Raw genomic sequence first — 22,526 nt, 5'->3', positions numbered from 1 at the left:
TCTTACTGACAGCTCTAGGGTTCTGTAGCAAGGCTAGAAATAAGCTTATGAAATTCATAAATAATACTCCATACCAGAGGAATACTATGACTAAATTAACTTGACCCAAACCCAAACTAAGGACTTTCTTTCTTTCTTTCTTTCTTTCTTTCTTTCTTTCTTTCTCTCTTTCTCTCTTTCTCTCTTTCTCTCTTTCTCTCTTTCTCTCTTTCTCTCTTTCTCTCTTTCTTTCTTTCTTTCTTTCTCTCTCTCTTTCTCTCTCTCTCTTTCTCTCTTTCTTTCTTTCTTTATTTATTTATCTTATTTATTTTTGGTCCTATGTGTGCTCATTTCTCGTTGGACAATATAAGCATGTAAAGAAATACCTTCCCTGTGAGTTTATTTGCTAAGCAACTCATTCTTTTTGTTTTGTTTTTCATTTTATATTTTGTGGTCCTTAGGATGGAAGCCACATACAGGCAAGAGCTGTACCTCTGGGTTAGTCTTTTTTTCCCTGCTTTGCTGGGGTGGCCATAAAATTCTTTCTTGGGAATGTGTCTGCACTTTTACAATGTTTGTAGCATATGCTAATTGTATAAAGTAATGGGTGTCATTATGACGTTTTCATATGTGCATATAAAGTACTTTGATCTAGATAGCTTGTTTCGTTTTGTTTTTGATGTGAGTCTTGCTATGTATTCCTGACTGACCTGGAAATCTATATAGAACAGTCTCGCTTTGAACTTGTGATCTTCCTCCCTATGCCTTCTACCAGTATGACAGGTATGTGTTACCATATCCAGCTTAGAGACACCTTCCAGGGACATCCCTGGAGTCGAGGATCATTCTGGTCTCCTCAGTGGTTGGAGTAGCAGTCGCTGAGTTTGTGTTTCAGTTTCCCTTGCTACATTGTCACTTGCTTTTCATCTTGATTTCAGAAACTACGCATTTCTCTTTTAGAGCAACCCCTTTTCTTCACACTATTCCTTCCCTTACATCTTTGACCACTGACCATGTTCAGAAATTACAGGAACTTGCTATATCGTGTCACATCCATTTTAAGCCCTCTGACTTTTTTTATTCTTCACCACCCATCAGCCTTCCTGTTTAAGCCTGCCGTATCATTGCAATTACTAAAAAGCTAATAAGGTTAACATCCCTGCTCCTTCCCTCTCACCGCCGCCGCCTCCTCCTCCCCCTCCCCCCCTTACTTTTCAGTGCTAGAGACTGAATTTATTTATTTGTCCTGTCTAGAATGCCCCTCCTTTGTATCTTTGCTATTCTGCCATATACTTCTAAGACCTGCCATTTGGACTAGGTGAGCTCCAAACCTATGAGATATTTGTGACATGTCCTACCAATGAGACACTAATATATGGTGTTCTCATACTAATATATTGAGTATATTGTTGGATTAAGCCCTACTGGACTGTGAGCTTTCTGAAGGCAGGGAGCTTTGCAGGGTGGCCTCCAGAGCAGGCCCATCCTGGGTTCTAACTGCAGGACTCCACTGACCTTTCCTCACAGCTGCCCAAGGTGGTCAGGTTATCAACTTCTGCAGCCCCAAACTTGGTACCCTGTGCTCCTCTAACTCATCCAGGCCTTATTCCTAGCACCAAGAAGCTAGGACCAGAGGCTGTGTGGTTGCTACTTTTGTGGATTTTTAGTTGGTGTCACAAGAAACTGTACTCTTTTCTTTCAGTTTACTATTAAACCACTGGATAAGAAAATTGATGTCTTTAAATTTAACTCTTCAAAGCTTCGTGTTAATAAGCTGGTAAGTTGAAACCCTGGTTTTCATGACAGAATTAACTTTTCTGAGAAATTGAGTGTGTGTGTGTGTGTGTGTGTGTGTGTGTGTGTGTGTGTGTGTAATTTTGCCCTTTTTTAAAAAGCCTCTCTACCAGGGATCTATCTGGCCCTAGTTTCTCTTGCTAAGAGATGTAAAACGATATTTGACCTAGTAAATACTTTTCTCTTTAGTTTAACCTACAGAGTTAACAAGTTAACTTTTTTTTTTTTTTTTTTTTTTTTTTTTGGTGTGTGAGGGGGCGGGAATGGAGATAGACTCTATGCTTTCCTCGTGCTCAGAAACATTCTACCACTGAGGTATATCTCAGCCCTCCACTTGCCATATTGATTTGCATTTTATAATTTCTAATGAAGTTAAATCTATAATCTGTTGACTAAATCTAATTTCCTGTTTAAATTCTTGTCTCATGTCTTGGCCATTTTCCTCTTGGGTTGGTTGGTTGTTTTCTTTATTAATTATTATCATCTTTATTAATTATTATCACCTTTATTAATTATTATCATCTTTCCTTGTAAGGTTCATCTTCCTTCTATATGATGTCATAACAAGTAAATTTTACCTTTCCTGTCAACACTTTAAAAACCTCTGTCATTTGTTCCTCTGTATTTATTTTTTATTTGAAATCTTTCCTTTTTCAGATTAAAAAAACAAAACAAAACTCTATCTTCAAATCTTTCAAAGTTACCTTTGAAACTGGAATCAGCTTTTGACATGAGGGAGAAGGCCCAAATATTTCTTTCCGCATGAATAGCCTTTGACCCCACCCAACTTTTTGGTTGGTCTTTCTGTCCTCTTGATTTGCCTTGCCATACCTTGGCTTAGGAGACTGTGGTATGTATGTGGGTGACTAATGGTGGCTTCTCCCACTTGAGATCTTTACTCCTGGATTCCCTGAGGCACTTGTATATGTTTCCAGAGAGCACTGGAAGCGTCAGCAAGGCTTTTGTGTTTTATTCCACTTTTGGTCTTCCCCAGGTTTACAAAGCCAGGATGCTATGACATTGTGGGCTGGGAGGCAGCCAAGTAAATTTACATGCTTAATATGTTTTTATTTCCTTGGCCACAGATTCTTCAGCTGTGTATTGGGAACCATGACCTATTTATGAGGAGAAGGAAAGCTGACTCTTTAGAAGTTCAGCAGATGAAAGCCCAGGCCAGGGAAGAGAAGGCAAGAAAACAGGTGAGAAGGTCTTGGTTGTCTCACTTGGTTTGTGTATGTGTGTCTATGTGCTCTTGATTTGGAGACCACAGGTCAGCCTGGGGTATCATTTCTCAAGAGCCATCTACTTTGTCTTTTGAGGCAGTGTGTCTCAGTAGACCAGGGACTCAGTGATAAATTTAAGCCAGCAAGCCTAGGATTCTGTCCGTCTCTACCTCCCCAGTATGCTGCCATGCCTGGCCTTTTTCCTGGGTGCTAGGGATCAAACCCATGTTTGCCTAGCAAGAGCTTTCTTAACTGAGATTTCTTCCAGTCTGTAGTTAGTTTGTTTGTGTGGGACACATTCTTGCTATATAGTTCTGACTGGCCATGTACACTCTGGCATTTAGTCAGGCCTCAAACTCGAGACAGTTTTCTTGCCTCAGCCTCTAATTCAGGGATCACTGACATGTGCCATCATGCCCAGCTCAGGTATGACTTTAGGGCAAACACGGTGGCAAGCTTGGCGTTGTGCATTTGATACCTGAAGGCCCTCGAAAGATGGAACAAGAATTAACTCGACAGAATTGTCCCCTGACATCCACCCCTGTGCCATAGGACATGCGCCACACATGCTTTCTCATACACATGACAATAAAGCAATACCTTGCTTTAGGGGTTGGGGATTTAGCTCAGTGGTAGAGCGCTTGTCTAGCAAGCTCAAGGGCCTGGGTTCGGTCCCCAGCTCTGAAAAAAAGAAAAAAGAAAAAGAAAAAAAAAAAAAAACCAAAACAAAACAAAAAAAAAAAACCTTGCTTTAATTGATATTGCTTTTGGTTGGTCTTGGCCTACAAGGTAAGGGATGGCTGTTGCCAGCTAGACTCTTTCTTTTCTTTTTTTCGGATCTGGGGACCGAACCCAGGGCCTTGCACTTGCTAGGCAAACGCTCTACCACTGAGCCAAATCCCCAACCCCGTTCCGGCTAGACTCTTATGGTTATAGATGTACCTGCTCTTATTACATTGCTAATGCCTGGATAGTGGGATGTCAGCTATAGAAACAAGCATGTGGGCTGTTAAGATGGCTCAGTGGGTAAAGGTTTGCTACCAAATCTGACAACCTGAGTTTAATACTCAGAGTGAGGTAGAAGGAGAAAACTGACTTCTACAAGTTGTCCTCTGACTGCCACATGCATACTTACATATACAAATAAATAAACATAATAAAAAGTTTAAGGGAAATTCATACTAAGTTCTAATTTTAACATATCTTAACATAATTTTAACATATCTTTTAAAAAAAAAACCAAGAACATTTCTGTACTTCAAGTGTGATCATAGACTGGGAGTCAGGCGTGGTTTTGTCTCTGTCTGTCTAGCTGTCTTTATTGTGGGTCTCCTCTGCCAGGTCAGTGCCCTTTCTAATTAGATGGTGATAGAATACAGGGCAGCATTTCAGTGTGTGCTGTGGAATGCTAATTAGGCTCTCAGCTGCAGTCTTCACTGCAGGTCAACCTGGGTACACGTGGCTGGCCCTCCGAAGGGGGTGCTGTAGCACCTATCCGCAGACTCTCAGGCCTTCTCTGCTCACTGACATCCACAGCTGAATTGAGCCTTCCTGCTGCGAATATCAATTGTGCTTGGGATGAACTGTTTGATAGAGTAGCTGCAGCTGCGCTTGGTCCCCCTCAGGACTTGAGTGCTCAGAGGTGTAATAATTAGTCTGTGTGGTATTCTCTGATTTGGGAGCCACAGAGAGGCTGGCTCCAAGCCCCAGGCTTTATAGAGAAATGCCCAATTTGAGCCAGTGAGCTGTGAGCTTGCCCTCTGTTTGTTGTCTGGGAGAGTAGGCCATCAGTTTGCTCTTTAGGGTGCTTTAAGAGTGATGGTGTAGGTTCTGTTGATCAAAAATGTGCTACTGAGCTACCATGGGGTGTAGTGATGACTTAAGAAGCATGCTCTTGGGGGCCCGAGAGAAGGCTCAAGGGTTAAGAGCACTGTCTGCACTTCTTTTTTTTTTTTTTTCTGGAGCTGGGGACAGAACCCAGGCAGGGCCTTGCACTTGCTAGGCAAGCGCTCTACAACTGAGCTAAATCCCCAGCCCCCTAGCTGCACTTCCAGAGGTCCTGAGTTCAATTCCCAACAACCACATGGTGGCTCACAACCATCTGTAATGAGATCTGATGCCCTCTTCTGGTGTGTCTGAAGACAGCTACAGTGTACTCATATATAATAAATAAATCTTAAAAGAAGATTGACTTGACTCTTAAGTAGAGAAAAGTTTAGAAATTAAACTCTAAAGGTATCAAGGGGAATGATGACCCCTGAACCCTAGCAGAGCATAGTGCAAATGCCACCTGACAGAACTTGGTGACCTTGCAGCTATATCTGTCATTTTGTATATGACTCAGTTTCCCTATCTGTCAAGTGAAGCTAGTGATGCCTCTTTCCAGAGGACAGATTGCACCCAGAAATCCTCTAAGTCATAACGTGCTTTAAAAACAGGAAGTCCTTTATTATTAGTGTTAAGGCTTCATGAAAAGTACAAGGCTGGGAACTGGGGACAGCCTGGTCCTTTTTTTTTTTTTTCTTTCCCAAAAGGAGAATGGAAATTGTATTTTAGTGGAAATTGAAGAACAGGTTGCCAACCTGTTCACTGAGGTCAAGAGGAAAATCAAAGAACTTTATTGCTTGTCTGTTTTGCATTCTTTCAATTAAAATGTGCTGAGGGGCTTCATATTTAGAAAGGGCAACCTTGTAGAAGTAGAGTTTGGTGAGATTGAAGCACAAAGGAGTAATTAAACATGATTTAGTTATCTAAGGCAGAAAATAGTACATTGGTCACTTCTGGCTTCTGCTTTCTGAACTCAGTGTCCTGGAGTCACAGGGAACTGTGCTGTCTTTAGTCTTGGTCCTCTTATTAAGCTTGGCAAGTGGCCCAATTAACACTGTGATCCAGAAGGCTAGGGGTGGCAGTAGAGACATTGTACTGTTTCCCCGAGGATGGATCTGTGTTCCTGTCTGAGTTGCCTCTACATGGGGCTGTACAAGACTGTGCAAAGCCACTGCAGCTTCCTGCTGGGACATTCTGTGTGGGAACTGTCATTCTCTGTAAGCAGAGGGAGAAATGGTGGCATTGTGGACAAAATCGTGTGTGGGGACTAGAAAAGTCAAGGTGTGGCTCATCTGAAGAGAGGAGAGACCCTTCTGGGCCCTTGTTTTCCAGAGGAGGCACCTGTATGGAGAATAACTGACGCTCACGGGGCAAAGCTATACAAGGGTTCCCAGACAACAGAGCACTGCAAGGGCAGGTTATATCCTGTGCAAGAGTGCACTTTTCTCTACATATGGTGACTGAGTTTGGATTTTGTTATTTGTATTTCTACTGGAATTTATTTGTACAGCTTTAAATTCTGCAGTTAGTTTAGGACAGAGGGCAGCAGGCAACAAGAATGGCCTAAAGTGAACACAAGAAAGGTCCAAGGTAATGAAGAGAGAGGCTCCAGAAACTGGCCGTTCTCGACCTGTTCTTTTACCCCTAGATGGAGCGGCAGCGGCTGGCTCGAGAAAAGCAGATGCGGGAGGAGGCCGAGCGCACGAGAGATGAGTTAGAGAGGAGGCTCCTGCAGATGAAAGAGGAAGCAACGATGGCCAATGAAGCTCTGGTGATTTCCGAGGGTTAGGGCTCCTGGAGGCTACACGGGCACTTGTGGACGTAGGCCTCCTGTGGGTCATGAATTTATTTCAGTTTTTTTTTTTTTTTTTTTTTGTTCTTTTTTTCGGAGCTGGGGACTGAACCCAGGGCCTTGCGCTTCCTAGGCAAGCGCTCTACTACTGAGCTAAGTCCCCAACCCCTTATTTCAGTCTTTAGAACATCAATGCCTTCTCCCTTTAGAAAATTTAGGATCCGTTCATTTGTAGCCAAACTCTACTTTCGCAACTGAGTTACCGTTGAATCAGGGACCTTGGCCTTGGCCCTACCAACTCTCGGGGAATAACACCAACCATTATCTGGGAGTGGTCCTCTGCTTCAAGGATATAGAGTCCCTGTCTCTACTGCTAGCTGCCAGCAGCACCACTCCAACCTTAAACATGTCCTGGGGCTGGGATGTGGCTCAGGGGCAGAGCTCTTCTCTAGCATGCCCATGGCTCTCTGTTTTTATTTATTTTTATGTCTTCGTTTGGGGCCAGGGCTGAGTAGGAAGAGGCAGGTTTCCGATATCCCAGACTTGACTTTGAACTCATTATATAGCCAAGGATACGCTTGAACTCCTGATCCTCCCTGCCTCGTTTACAGTGATTGCATAAAAGGCACACCTGCCACGCCCAGCCTACCTTGATTCTCTAGCACTGCAAGAAAATAGTCTCCAGACATTTTCATGGCAGTGGGCATTACAGACCTGCTTTTGAGTCACTGACTTAGAGGGTCAGGACCGAGTTTTAAGTTGAATACTCCCTCACAAGCATACCTTTAGCTGCAGTGCATTCTATACACAAATGCTTTTTCCTTTCGGTGGGCCCTGCAGGGCCCTGCAGAATACTTGTCAGACAGACCCGGAGTGTCTTAGCGGGAATCGCAGGAAGGTTAAGACTGGCTCTTCGCTGCTTGAGAGAGTTCAAGAGCACTGGCTGCTCTTCCATCGGACCCAAGTTCAATTCCCAGCGTCCACCTGGCAGCTCATCACCTTCTGTAACTCCAGCCCCAGGAGATCCGATGGCCTCTTCTGGCTTCTAAAGTTACTGCATCTGCATGTACAGGTGCACAAACATTTATGCAGGCAAAATACCTATATACATAAAAATAAAAGTTAGAATGCTAAAAATAAATAGAAAGACCATACTTAGGTTTTACATGGGTGCTGGGGATTTAAAACCAGGTTTTGTTGCCTGTGCAAGGAGGCCAGAGAAGCAAGTGTAGTGTCTGAGACTGCTCTCCCCACATGCAGCTAGGCACTGAGCCTATGCTGTCTGAAACACTTGCCTTCTCAGATGCGGTCTGAGGAAACAGCTGACCTGTTGGCTGAAAAGGCTCAGATCACAGAAGAGGAGGCCAAGCTTCTGGCTCAAAAGGCTGCAGAGGCTGAGCAAGAGATGCAGCGAATCAAGGCCACAGCCATTCGGACAGAGGAGGAGAAGCGCCTGATGGAGCAGAAGGTGCTGGAGGCTGAAGTGCTGGCGTTGAAGATGGCTGAGGAGTCAGAGAGGAGGTGAATGGTTGGTTGTCATGGGCACTGGGACTTGGTAAAGGGTTGTTTACCTGGTTTTGACCCTACGGGAGCTGGTTGTAGCATCTTCAAACTTGTCTGTTGTGGAACAGGACTATAAGACATCTTCCTTGACAGGCTGGTGGGATTGGAGCTGGGGGGTGTGGGGCATAGAATATAGGTTTCCAGAGAATCTCTGTGTCGTGCCTCCACAGCACACAGCTGTCCTTCTAATAGTGACGTTTGTGTGGAACATGTTTAAGCCCATTCATAGACTGCTTTGACCAAGTTGCTGCTTCAGAGAGGAAGAGGCTCTTCAACATTAACAAACAGTGTGTGATGGTCAGGTAAGGCCTGGAGAGACAGCTCAGAGGTTAAGAGCACTGGCCATGTAATTCCAGTTCCAGGGGATGTAACCTCCTCTCCGGCCTCCATGGGCACCAGGTATGCTCATGGAACACATGCAGGCAGATACCTTTATACATATTAAAATAATTTTTTAAGGGGAGGATGAGGGCAGGGAGATGGCCTACTCAGCAAAGTGCCTGCTGCACAAGTATGAAGACCTGGATTTTTATCCCCAGCACCCACATAAACCTGAGCCTCAACACAAGAGTTGAGAGTGAAGCCTCACTAGCCAGCGTGTCTAATTGAATTAATGAGCACATGCTTAGTGAGAGACCTCCACTAAGGTGGGGACCAGTAGAGGATTATAACAGGCACACAAGCACACCCACCCGCCTACCCTTGGTTTTTTTCTCTTTTGATATAGATCAGTGGGGCAACTATTTACTTCAAAGGGAAACTAAGTACCCATTTCCCAGTGGTTTTTTAGGCAGTTAGGAGAGCAGGGAAGCTGTGTTTTTTGACCAGGTTGCTGCAGCTTGTAGCCAGGTTGAAGGGTAGAACTGTTGTCTGTACTCTTTAGACTATTCTAGGCTCTGAATTGTTCTAGTCCTGCAGCCTTCCGATAAACACTGGCATATTCCCCACGGCATCTGGCTCTGTTGATTTAGAGCCCTTGAATTTGGCTCTTAACTAGGAAAGTACATTCACTACACTTTTTCTCACCACTGTCTGCATGTCACTCTGAGAATATGGTTCCTTGATGCCTGCCCACTCCAGGCCCCTTTCTGTGTATGGGTCTATTTCTAGGGCTAGACCTCTGGGCAAGCTTTCTGTGCTACTCCTAACCTGTAGAGCAGGGCTTGTGATACTCTTCTTTGCCCAGCCAGACCTCTGGGTCCTACCCACTCCTCCTCTTCTCCATCTGTTTTGTTGTTGTTGTTTTGAGACAGTGTTACTTTATAGCCCTGGCTGGCCTGGACTCAGTCTGCCCTCAAACTCAGAGATCTGCCTGCCTCTACCTTCTAGTGCTGGAGTGAAAGGCATTGGATACCACACTTGTTATTTTTGTTATTTTGAGATTGCCATCTGCCTGTGTTGCCCGGCTGACCTCTGATTCCTTGGCACAGACACAAACTATTACACGTTTCTGGCTTGCAGAACTGCCACTTTGGTTGTTTCCCACCAGTGACCCCACGTTTCAGTCTAGCTTTACCTTTAGGATAATCGGTTCTCAGGAATACTGTTCTTACTTTAGAAGTTCTGGCTTCCTGTATGTCCCTGTCACCATGTCCTGGTTTGCCTTTTTCAGTGCCATGTACAGGGTTAATCCAGGCCATCTCCCTGACCCCTTCTTTGGAGCTGACTTTTTTTTTTTCTTTCTTTGCAGGGCCAAGGAGGCTGATCAGTTAAAGCAAGACTTGCAGGAAGCCCGAGAAGCAGAGCGAAGAGCCAAGCAGAAGCTCTTAGAAATCGCCACCAAGCCCACATATCCAGTGAGCCTGGGCTCAGTCTGGCAGCTTTTGGCTGATTTAGTCTGGCAACTTTCCTAAACCTCCAATCCAACCCTTTAGTTTACCTCACATTGCCTTCTGGGCAACAAAGCAAGTTCAGGGCATGGATAGGACCTTCTTGGTCTGCCATTTAGCCTTAGGCTGACCAGTCAATTACCTCTCTTGGTACTTAGATAACAGATCATAGGGCCCTTTTCAACTTTCGAGTGTTTATGACTCTGCTATAGTCTACCCTCAAGAGAATTTGCTGTCTAGCTCCCTACTGCCTAGCTAAGTGTAATCTTCAGTTGTTGGTATATACTATATGTTACAGTGTAGTTCTGTGAAGGGACTGAGTATACACCTCAGACCTCAGAGTGAACTACTGTTGTGCCAGAACCAGCTGTCAACCTCCAATTTGGGACAGGTAGGATGACATGTACTAAGTGCAGTCACAAGACAAGTAGACCTTGCTCCCTTCTTTTCTTCTGTACATTCTACTCTGCAAAGTTTTCACTCACTTTTCTTCTATTTATATAATATCATCAACCGGAAATCTCTATCCTGACAGATATGCACAGGTGCCCAGACAGCCCAGCCTTGGAGGCAGAAAAGCTTGGCATGACTGACTTCTGCAGAGGAGCAGGGAAGAGAGGATGGAATATTCTAGGCAAGGATATAGTATATTTACACCACAGACTCATAACTCATTCACACATATGTTACACGCATACTGCATGGTTGTATACATGACAACACACTGTACATTGGTACACATGGTACATTCACAAATGGCACAGGTGCATTTAGGACGCAGAGACCTAAGAGCCCAGGGTTTGAGTTAGAGTTTGCCATTGCCACGTGTCCTTGTTATCTATCCCTGGGTAACAGATAACCCCAAACACCATTATTTGTCTCTTGGGCATGATGTGTTAATCAGGCTCATGTCTTCCCTCATGATCTCTCAGATGGTCAGTCAGGCGGCAGCTGAAGCTGTGGCAGTCTGAGCACTCACTCACCTGGGCTGTGCACCCGAAATACATGTGTCTAAAACAGACAGCTGTCAGAGCAAACATCACAAACCCCCTTCATTTTGCACTCTTCCTTAGCAATGTGCTGCAGGGGAGGATACACCAGTTGCTTCCTCAGATCACATTCCGTGGGTGGATTGTAACTCGGCTAGCCAGTCCCTATAGATGCACTGAACATCCCTGAACACATAGTTTTGCACACTATGTGACAGTTTTCATAGAATCAGTTCTCATAGGACTGTGAGGTCGGATAGTTGTGACACCTGCCAAGGAGGGTGTGCCAGTTTCTGCTCTCATTAAAAGGGTAACAGCTAGTGTTCTTCCTTTCTGGGAATTTTTCTGAAGTATAAGGTAAATAGACCTGCCTCAATTCTAACTGTCCAACTTGATGAAGTGTCGCAGACCAGACTCATTTACCCAGCATTCAGCCCTGAAAACAGTGTGTGTAGGACCTAGATACCCTGCTCAGGGCACACTTGACACACTCCATATATCCTACCTTAGACCTCACTGCCATAAATAAAAGTTGAGAGGCTCTGTTCCTTTCCAAACACTGTCCCAGACTCGGTAAAAGATCCAAGGATGAAAAAGACAGTCTGCCCACAAGAGGTTCACAGACATAGAAAGAAAACAGGCATAACCATGAGGGCCCTCTGCGGTGACAGAGGAAAGGGCTGTGCAGCACTGTGCACATCATGCTGAAGAACTGCCAAGGGTAGAGGGTGGGGGATCTCAGGGGCTTTGGTAAGAGACTGGAAGAGTTGAGAACTTTGAAAGGGGAATGGAAGTTTGCTGGGAGTTACGTCCTGTACCTGCAGTCCTAGCACTCAGAAAGCTATCACCAGTTTGAGACCAGCTTGGGCCATGTGGTGAGATCCCATCTCACAAACGAGAAGAAACAGAGAGGCTAGGGCTGGGGATATAGCTTAGTGGTGGAGTGTTTACCTAACATGCACACTCCTAGTTTTCTACAGAAAACCAGGGAAGGAGGAAGAGAAAGGAGAGCGGCAGGAAGGCAAAGAAAGGTCATGTGCTAAGTATGTGGGATAATGAGCAGTACTTTGTCTGACTTAACAGGACAAATAATGAGGGCACTAGAGAGGCAGATGGGGGCTGTAGGTTAGGTGACCTTTTGTTCTGGGCGAGAGGGTCCTGAAAACAAGTCAGCTGATTTCACCTTTCAAGCACTGTTCTGAATCTAAGCCTCTACCATACTAGCAAAGCCTTTCTGGTCCAAAGCCAGTCTCTTACCAGCCGTCCCACAGGGGCACTTCAGATGCCCAGTGCTTTTTCTTGGACCCCTCTCCCTGCCTACCATCATGCCTCTTGTCTGGCACCCTTCTCCTGTGGCTCGTTCACTGATCTGCAGGAAGCAGGACCCTAGCAGATCCCTCTCACTCCTCAGCCTCTGGTGCTCCTCTGGCTCATGTTCACTTTATTAAACTGTGAGGGTTTGCAAACACATCTGCTTCCTGAACAAGACTTGATCTGCTTATAGCCAGGAAGCCTGTCTTCTCTGTCTCCAACTCCTACCCAGTGCCTAAATGAGTTTCCTAAATGAAAAGCTGAGGGAAAGTCTGTGTTTGATTCAAGGAACCATAGAAATGATGAGATTTGAGGAGAGAAGGGTGACTTGTCTGATTGCGGTTGCTTTGGGACCACTTAGCTGGCAGAGTTGACTGTAGAGGGCTCTGTCTATGTAATTTAAACACCCTAACAGGAGCTTTCTCACTGACAGCCCATGAACCCAATCCCAGCACCACTGCCTCCTGACATACCGAGCTTCGACATTATTGGTGACAGCTTGTCATTCGACTTCAAGGACACGGACATGAAGCGACTTTCCATGGAGATAGAGAAAGAGAAGTATGTACCCTCTGTGCCTGCTTGGGGCTGTCATGGTTGTGAGTGAGACACAGTCATTACCCCTGCAAAGGTGTGCTCTGTTGTTACCCTCTGGAGAACAAATTAGCTAATTAAAAATTAAAGGCAACAGATCAAGGCAACAGTCAGGGTCCCGGGATAAAACTAACACTTGATTAAGATGGTGGCCTAGAATTTATAATGTTTCAAGCCTTGACTGAAAAGTAAGACTGGGTTGTAAAAAGTCCCGAGTTAGACTGTTGTTCGCACAGTACCAAACTACAGTTTTCTTCTGGTCACGTTCTTTCTTCACCAATGGTTCTAGAACAGTGGTAAAGAGAAAAAACTCCTAGGCTGAGCAAAGCGAGGGGCCAGAGGAGACCAGTTATCCTATGCCGCTTCTGTCAAGTCCCTCCCTTCCCTTTTTGGTCAGCAGAAGTGCAGTAGAGATGGAGGGAGGAGCCTGTTGTAGACAGAACTTAAGTAAGATCACGCTGGTTTCTTGAGCCAGAAGTAAACTGGTTAATAGTGTACAGCTGGCAGAGATCATGTGACACTATGGATCGACACCTGTGTCAACGCTTTTTAGTGTTTGCCTCACTCCCACTAATTAATTAACAAGCATCCCACCGGTGTCAAAGGCAGGTATTAGGGACTGGGTATGTAGCTTAGTTCATAGAGTGCTTGTCTGACATACACAAAGCCCTGGGTTCAGTCTCTAACAGGCGTGAGTCAGGTGTGGCAGAATGCACCAGTAATCCCAGTACTCAGGAAGTAGAGGTAGGAGCATCAGAATTTCAAGGTTATCTTTAGCTACATAGCAGATAAGTCTGACCAGGACTGCAGGGAGGCGAAATCTCCCAAAACATTAGTGTTCAGTTATGTGAAAGAGACTAGACACAGTTTGAGTTCACTCAGCATCACATAGCTAAGGAGAAACAGAGCAAGGACTGAAACCCCTTACTCACCGTGGTACTCAGAGTAGCTCTGAGGCCAGCGTGAGCCATTCTGAAGCAGACTAACCTCCTTTGATCCTTCACACTAAGAGAACAGCTAAGAGGTGGTCCAGAGCTATTGCTGAGTGTCCGTCTGAGTTCCTCTCTCCTTGTCCAGATGTACATGTTCATGTGCTTGTGATCAGTGTAGGGCCACATCCTGTTCTGGGTCCTGGTTTTTTATAGTTTGTATTTTCTTACTATCTTAGTGTGTTTCTATTATAACAGAATACCGAAGCTAGAAATCTTACAAACAACAGAAATTTACTTCTCATAGTTCTGGAGACTTAGAAATTCAAGATCAAGGCATTGTCAACTCAGAGTTAATGAGAGTGTTCCTCCTGGTTTATAGATGGCAACTTCTCACTGTGTGCTTGTATTCGCCAGTGGGGTCTTTCCCTCCTCCTCTCCCTCCTCCTCTCCCTCCTCCTCTCCCTCCTCCTCTCCCTCCTCCTCCTCTCCCTCCTCCTCCTCCTCTCCCTCTTCCTCCTCCTCTCCCTCCTCCTCCTCCTCTCCCTCCTCCTCTCCCTCCTCCTCCTCTCCCTCCTCCTCCTCCTCTCCCTCTTCCTCCTCCTCTCCCTCCTCCTCTCCCTCCTCCTCTCCCTCCTCCTCCTCTTCCTCCTCTCCCTCCTCCTCTCCCTCCTCCTCTCCCTCCTCCTCCTCTTCCTCCTCTCCCTCCTCCTCTCCCTCCTCCTCCTCTTCCTCTTCCTCCTTTTTTTTCTTTTAAGGATATACGTCCCATTACGGGCTGATGAACTAATCACTTCCCAGGGTTTCATCTCTTAAAGCATTGGTGAGTTGGCTGCAGCATGTGAATGAAGGTGACACAGACATTCAGCCTGTGGCTCTTTTTTCTGTACAGGCTGGCAGAGCCCATGGACTGGCTACCGTAATTCCTTCAGAATATTTGTACATTAGTGTTAGGTAGTTCATGTCTTGTGGTTAGACACTTGAGCCTCTTCAGGTAAAAGCAGAGATCTATGTCTTCCCGGTGTGGGCTGAGTGAACGCCTACCATCCTTCTCTGAAGGTTTCAGAAGAAGTGGGAGGGAAGATGTGGCTACTGGCAGAGATCTCGGTTTACTGCTTTACGAAGAAGGGTGGGAAGAGAAGAGTATCTGTGGCTCAGGAGTCTTGTGTGCTGTGATTTTTCATACAGAACCAAAAGCAGCCTGTGGCAGGGTTATTTGTAGAGCACTCTGAAAGTTTATACAGGTTTTCTTCCTACCCTTTATTTCTTCCTGAGAGGATGCCCTGTGATTGCTGTCCCACCTGTACTGATGGGGAAAGGGATCCATAGCAGTGAGTGGACAGCCCACGCTCCCTGGCTGCCACTGTGAACACCTTTAAGTTAGGGCTCTTCTCTGCCCTGCTCAGTGTCTGCCCTGCCATGATCAGTGTCTTTTTGCCACAGAGTGGAGTACATGGAGAAGAGCAAGCATCTGCAAGAACAACTCAATGAACTCAAGACAGAAATTGAGGCCTTGAAACTCAAAGAGAGGGAGACAGCCTTGGACATCCTACACAGCGAGCACTCAGACAGAGGCGGCACCAGCAGCAAGCATAACACCATCAAAAAGGTGCCTGGGGTCCCCTGAGTCTGCTGAACAGGACACGTGAGACTGGCATCTAGTTTCCTCATGAATCCAGTCGTTAGACTGTTGCCTGTTGGCTTAGTTAAGGGAATTTTTCTACTCCTGACAGAAAGAGAATTTCATCTGCCATTGAGGTGGAGGTCGAGCTTATGTTAAAAGCTCTGATGAGATGAACCCTTGTTTGAGGATGGGTTTGGATCTATCACTGGGCACTAAAGTGGTTCTGTCTTTAAAGCCAAGGGGACTTATGCTCAAGGAGCTACCTCACCTGATGGGAATCACAGTGAATTAGAGGCTGTTGAATGGAGTCCCTTCCAGTATTTTGTGTAAGGCCATATTCTGAATCTCCAACTTTTTAACACTTAAAAGGAAGTATATGGGAGAGCCTTGATGTTTAAAATAATGAAACTTATTTATGAGGCTCACAGAGTCCCATTTTTCTCTCCTGATATTTAGAGTTCTCACCTTTTTAAGGGTTTAGAAGTTACTAAGAACTCATTATCAGCCCAAGAATGTATGTGTCTCTTGTTTGAGCAAAGCAGAAAGATTTTCTGGGAAGTGAAGACTCTGCTTTTAGCTGATCACTCCTATAAAACAGGTTATAAAGGGATTGGTGTGGCAGCACACGGTGGTAATGCTAGCATTCAGGAGGCAGAGACAGGAGCATTGTAAGTTTAGGGCCAGGCTGGGCAATAGAACAAGGCCCTGACTCCTTTTCCTTGAGATTGGATGGTAGCTGATCTGGTTTAGTGTCACTCTTTACTCCGGTCTGTAAAGCAATCTCCAGCTCAAGGCCTGTGTTTTCAGTGATTCAGCTGTCACTGAACAGCCTAAGAAGCCTAAGTCTGCCTGCCGTCTCTGGTCTGTGGTTGGGAGCCCTACTTCTGCTGAGCATTTCACAGTGGACGCCACGTAGAGAAGGCATTGCTGCACTCCACACCTTCTTCCCTCGACTTCTGTTGTCTTCTGGGTCTCTTGTTTCAAACAAAATTATTAAACCTTAAAGGGGAGTTTGAAACGAGGCATGGTGACCCACAGAACTCAGGAGGAAGAGGAGGAGGCAGGAAGATGAAAGGTCATTTTTGGCTGCAACAAAAATTCATGTCCATCCGGTGTTACATAAGACTCTGTCTCATAAAAGTGGTGGGGTAGATGAGGGCAAAAAGGAGGCTCTTAAGCTAAAACATGGGCTAGTGAGCCAGTCAGCCCTTAGGGAGTAACCTTCAGACCCCTCATCCTGCTTCCTTGTCACCTGGCATCCTGAGCAGTCTCCTGTGCCACTGCTGCTGTGGTGAATTGGGCTCTCAGCTACAAACGCCTGGAGTGCTGAAAACCAGAGGCCCAGTGTTTGTTGAAGCTGTTTCCTAGTACATGAGGTCACTTGTCTCAATTTCTGAGGGTTGCAAATGGCACATGTGGCATTTTGATTTCACAGGGTATGTCTTTGTTTTTTCATTTTATTTTGCTCGTTTAGCCTCAAGCCCAAGGCAGAAGACCTATCTGCATTTGAGTCCTCAAAGTAGGTTATTCCCAGGTATTCTGTCTGTGGTGATGGTCCTACCGTCTGTAATACTAACCCATGCATGAGCTTGCCTGTCTCTGTCCTTGGGCCGCTCGGAGCCCTCCCGAGGGCAGGTGAAGCCTGGGGCCTGGCCACAGCATGCTTTGAGGGTGAGAGCAGGCATCCGCCCTGGGGGCCCAGATCAGTCTCCAGGGCCTAGAAGGCTGCCTCATTCTGAAGAGCATGTCATGGGGCTGCAGGACCAGTTGCTTTGTCTACTTGATGTCACTGGTTGGGTTGGGGAAAGTCATGACTTCCTCCTTTCCACACAGATCTATCTCCAAGTCCCTTGTCTTCTTGGTGGTATACTCCTTGATGGATAACTCTAGCATGGAGGTGGGAGTCGGTTCTGATGCTTTTAAGACTGATGTCTCTTGTATAAGATCACTCCTGCCCTGTACGGGTGTGCGCTGCAAACCTATCACAGCTGGTGGCTTCTGGGCGTGGGTCACTCATTCTCCTTTTCCCTCAAGCTTCCCATTCTCTGCACACCCCTCTTCTTTCCTAGGGCAGCAAACAGAACACTGGTGCATCTTTAAGCCAGTTGCAGTAAGTTGGCTGTCCCATGGCTGCTCTAAAGGCCACTTTGGCTTTTGCCCCCTACTGCCTGGAAGGAGCTGTGCATGGACGAGCTGGTCTGCAACCGCTCCATTGCAGAGACCCAGGAGATGATTTAGCAGCATTTGTGTTGAGTCAGTTAATTAAAGCATTACAGATTATTCTTTCAGTATGCCTAGGCAGTAGAAGATTATCAGGCCTGATATTAAAATGTAACCCTCCTCCCATTACTGCCTGGTCCCTGTCATACCCACGCCAGCCTGCCTCTGACACTTGTGACGGGTACAGGCTATGTCATTAGCATCCTCACTGCAGTCAAGTAAAGAACCTCTGAACCCTCTGCTCGGGACATTTCTATCTGTTCATTGTCCCGGCAGAGGAGGTTAGCTAAGTCCCAGGTAGATCTTTCATCAGGTGAATGAGAGCTCACAGAGGCTCCAGGGACCCATGACAAGAACACTAATTTTGACTGTCATTTGAGCCTGACTGAGTGAATGGGCTTCTATTTTTTCAGCTTCATGCCCGCTTTGGTGGTGTTACTCTGACATCATGCAGTGTGTGCTCTAAGCAGAATGTGGGAGCAGGCGGGCAGGTGACTCTGCCCAAGTGCTGACCCCATGGCACCAGAGCACCCACGTGGATCTGGTTAGTGCAGGGCAAGTAGAAAACCTTGATTTGTTTTAGCTCACGCAGCAGATGTCCCCTTGGTGTAATTAGGCAGTTTCACTGAATGTGGGCTCATCTGTGTGTGTGTGTGTGTGTGTGTGTGTGTGTGTGTGTGTGTGTGTGTGTGTGTGTGTGTGTTATAAAATATTTGCACTCTTCAGCATCCTAAGTTGGACCATCAGTTCTCACTGAATTGTTATAGACAAAGGGAGTTTCCTTTTTAGTCAGCTTTGTGTTGTTTTAGACATATAGCCATGGCCCGTAATGGCATGTACCCAGTGACAGATTGAGTGCACAGTGGTGGGTCTTTAAGTTTGTATTACCCAGTGGCATCACAGCCATCTTGGTCTATGATTTTCCCTTAGTGATAAGATCATCGACCAACACATTTCTCACAGCATGGCCCAATAGGCAAGTAGCTAGTGACTGTATTTGGAAGCACTTGTTCACTCATTCATTCATCCACTTATGTGAGTGCCTTAATGTGACAGTAAGTTGTTTTCAAAACAGGTTGCTAGGCTCTATTTAATTAAGAATTCTGATAACCCAGGGTTACTAAAAGCAAGAACTTGTCTTTCAATATGATACAAGTTCTTCTCAGCAATTTTAGACTAACTACTGGTGGGTTTGCTGTTCAGGAATTCTGAGGAATGTTTCATTTTCCTAGGTAGTGACAGTCCCTATAGCTAGTGGCTAGTGCTCCTGATTTATGGTCACCTGCCTGTGTAGAGGTGGCTCTTAAGTCATTCCTACTACTGTCTGAACCAATGCTAGCCTAGCAGAAAAGTGTCCCTTCTGGCTTTGGAAGTGTGGGTGCCTAGATGTCAAGGGAGGGAGTTGCATTTTGACATTGGGGAGTAGAGATTGCTTAGAGAGGTTTCTATTGCTTTGAAGAGATAACATGACCTTGTCAACTCATAGGAAGCATTTAATTGGGGCTTGCTTACTTTCAGAGATTTAGTTTAGTTTGTAATCATTGTGGCAGGAAGCAGGGCTGCACACAGGCAGACGATGTTTGAGAGGTGGCTGAGAGTTGTACATTTCAGCAGGCAGCACTGGACCTGGTTTGAGCATTTAAAACTCTAAAGCCCACCCCACTGACACACTTCCTTCAACAAAGCCAGGCCTACTCTAACAAGGCCACACCTCCTAATGCCTGATTCTCTCTAGAATTGGAGTTACAGGTGGTTGTGAGCCACCATATGGGTGCTGCAAATTGAACCATTGTCCTGTGGGAAAGCAACCAGTACTCTTGACCACTGAGCCATCTCTCCAGCCCCTGTCTTTTTGGTTTTTTTTTTTTTTTTTTTTAAATTTTTAATCTAAGCTATGTGTAGAGAGGCGTTCACTAACTTGATCTATCTCAGTGAGAAACTTGGTTTTTTTAAGAGACAAGAATCCTTAGCTAGGTGGTGATGACACACACCTTTAACCTCAGCACTCAGGAGGCAGGGACAAGCAGATCTCAGAATTCAAGGCTAGCCTGGTCTACCAAGCAGGTTTCAGGACAGCCAGGGCTACAAAGAGAAACCCTGCCTCAAAAGACTGGGGTGGGTGTGGGTGTATAAATTTGAGCTTTTACCTGTTAAAGATAAATCACAGATAAATCAAACCTGGCAATGGCTCACACCTATGGACCAACTTCTTAAGAGACTGAGGCAGGAGGATCACAAGTTCAAGGACAGCATCAGTAACAGTAGGATAAAGAAAGGGGACAATGGAAGAGTGCTTGCTAGCATGCATGAGGCCCCTGTATTAGATCCCAGCAGTATAGATATCAAAAACATAATCTTCTGCCACATGCAATGCCACAGACCTTTCATCCCAGGCAGGCAGAGCTTGGTAAGTTTCAGGCCAGTGGAAATACAGAGCGAGTGTCAGGACTTGGCCAGGATTATACAGTGAGACCCTGTCTCAAATCCTCCTTTCCTCCTCTTCCTTCTCCTCCTCTTCCTCCTCTTTATTCTTCCTCCTCCTCCTCCTCCTCTTCCTCTTCCTCCTCTTCTTCCTCTTCTTCCTTATCTTCTTCTCCCTCCTCCTCTTTATTCTTCCTCCTCCTGCCCCTCTCCCCCTTGTCTTTCTCCTCCTCCTTCTCCTCCTCTTCCTTCTCTTCTTCCTCTTCTTTCTCCTCCCCCTCAACCCCCAGGATTGTTGTGAGGTTAAATGAGGGCAGTCACACGAGGCACTTAGTGCACAGTGAGGGTTTAATGATATGAAAAGGAGCATCTGCTTGTGGACCGGTGATGAGGGAGGGAGGAAGGAGGAGGTAACATGGGTTGCACTACCTCATTTAAGCCTATAACTGGTGGTGAGCGTTAGGTGTGTTGAGTGATGTGATAGAGGTGAAAAACTAGTTTTTCTAGCTCCTTCTCCAGTTGTCTTTGGGCCTGCAAGCTTATGTTTTTTTTTTTTTTTTTTCTCCTCCTGCTCATCTGATGTCCCTACATTTTCCACTTTTCCCAATTGATGATCAGTGCAACTGGTGTGACGGGGCAGTCAGCTGCCCTGGGGAACCAGGATTCACTTCATTCTCAGAGGGAGTGAGATGTTCCTGGCATCTGAGCCCTTACAAGTTACAGAGTGAACCCAGCAATCCAGCTGCGTGAGCACACAGGGCACCGTAGGCCTGAATGTTTGCTCTTCAGAGCCATGGTGTTCTGGTCACAATGATGGCCAGGGGTAAGTTAGCTCAGCTGCCATCCTCTCGAGGTGAAAACATCTTGGAGCAGGCACATTTCAGGGCCCCCCTGTCATTCTCTCACAGTTCTTTAATTGTGTATTTTTACTTTATATGCATTGGCGTTTTGGTTCCGTGTATATCTGTGTGTGGCATCTCTAGTTCCCCTAGAAGTGGAGTTACAGACCGTTGTAAGCTGTCATGTGGGTGTGGGAATTGAACCCCAGTCCTCTGGAGGAACAGTCACCACTCTTAATCTCGAGGCCTCTCTCAACATTGTTAATTCAGTCTCCTGGTCTGGAGTTGATCCAAAGCCAGCAAACAGTCCTCATTTTCATGCCTGTGACCTCCTCCAGTGGAGCAGAGGCTTCCAAAGGAAAGCGGTGGATGAGAAGCTACGGAGCTGTGGGGCTGAGAAAGGTTACTTCATTTGTAGATGGTTTTGACTGCGTTTCCCACTGTGGAGGAGCAGGAAGGCAGGGCTTTGACGTTTATGGGGAGCCCAGCTGCATCTCCTGGATCAGGAAGACAGAAAAGTCTAATGTCATCTTCAATTTCTGCAGAGTCCTTTGGAGATTTAGGGCTTGTGAAATGAAATAGAACACTTCAGGCACCTGGAGAAGTGATAAGTCACAGAGAGAAACAAGATCTCCCGTGAAAGGTATCTTCCTCCATTAAAACGAGTAAGCAGGGCCTCCCTGGTTACCTCTGGTGTCCGTGGCCGGTCTCATTACTTGCTGCTAAGTAGTTTATTGCACAGTTCCTATGTCTAGTCTTCATTGTACACCTGTGGGCCAAGTGACCCCGATTGCTTCAGAAATCAGGCATCCTCTGGTACCACATCCTCAGATTCCACGAGCATCCTTTATTGCAGTCAGGGGAGAGGGAGAGAGAAGTGGGGTGGGAGCAGCAGCGAAGCCAGACGTGGGCACCGAGCACCCGGAAGGAACTGCACTGCCACAGGACCCTTTCAGCTCCCAGGCTCTGTGGAAGCCTTCAGAGCTGGTCTGCTTTGGGGTTTTGTTTTTTGAGACAGGGTTTCTCTACATAGCCCTGGCTGTCTTAGAACTCACTTTGACCAGGCTGGCTTCAAACTCACAGAGATCCACCTGCCTCTGCCTCCTGAGTGCTGGGGTTAAAGTCGTGCGCCACTACCACCACTCCTAGCTTGAAAGAGCTCCTTCCTCTTGGGCTGAAGCGCTGACTCGGCACTTAAGAGCACTGACTGCTGTTCCAGAGGAGCCAGGTTTGGTTTCCAGCACCTACATGGTGGCTCAAAACCATCTGTAACCCTGGCTCCAGAGGGCCGGCCATCTTCTTTTGACTTCCTTGGGCACCAGGCATATATATACATAGACACACATACAGGCTAAACACTTGTTTAGGTAAAATAAGATTGAAAAAGAGAATCCTTTTCTTGGTTTGCCATCCTGTGGACTCATTCCTAAAAACCATTTCTAACACATGAGTTTCCAAGGGTCCTGTGACTGCTGATGGCTCCGGTTTTCTTGCTTGTTTCTGGTAGGTCCAGATAGAAGGGTCAGCCAGGCACCATTTAAGACTACAGGGCTAGGAAGCTTTACCCTGTAAAGGAGTTTGCTTTGGGAAGT

At 46.0% G+C, this 22,526-nt stretch overlaps 1 protein-coding gene across 6 annotated transcripts in view; it reads left to right on the top strand.

The window, feature by feature from the left end:
* Nf2 (NF2, moesin-ezrin-radixin like (MERLIN) tumor suppressor) overlaps positions 1 to 22,526 on the top strand; it is an 83,370-nt gene that overhangs the window by 52,105 nt on the left and 8,739 nt on the right. For 2 of the 6 annotated variants that reach the window (NM_013193.1, XM_063272883.1), the window contains 8 exons: positions 1,682 to 1,756; positions 2,859 to 2,972; positions 6,472 to 6,594; positions 7,919 to 8,136; positions 9,869 to 9,974; positions 12,741 to 12,868; positions 15,274 to 15,439; positions 16,929 to 16,973. In NM_013193.1, coding sequence (NP_037325.1) covers positions 1,682 to 1,756; positions 2,859 to 2,972; positions 6,472 to 6,594; positions 7,919 to 8,136; positions 9,869 to 9,974; positions 12,741 to 12,868; positions 15,274 to 15,439; positions 16,929 to 16,964 — 966 coding nt within the window. In that variant the 3' untranslated portion in view covers positions 16,965 to 16,973. Of the gene's footprint in view, positions 1 to 1,681; positions 1,757 to 2,858; positions 2,973 to 6,471; positions 6,595 to 7,918; positions 8,137 to 9,868; positions 9,975 to 10,542; positions 10,642 to 12,740; positions 12,869 to 15,273; positions 15,440 to 16,928; positions 16,989 to 22,526 lie in introns of those variants that run through there. The other 4 variants (XM_006251188.5, XM_063272882.1, XM_063272884.1 and 1 more) reach the window with 3 other exon arrangements.

This window comes from Rattus norvegicus, chromosome 14, assembly GCF_036323735.1.
Source record: "Rattus norvegicus strain BN/NHsdMcwi chromosome 14, GRCr8, whole genome shotgun sequence".
NCBI classification, from domain to species: domain Eukaryota; kingdom Metazoa; phylum Chordata; class Mammalia; order Rodentia; family Muridae; genus Rattus; species Rattus norvegicus.
The sequence above is the reverse complement of the archived record's forward strand: the minus strand, read 5'-3'. Positions and strand labels throughout refer to the sequence as shown.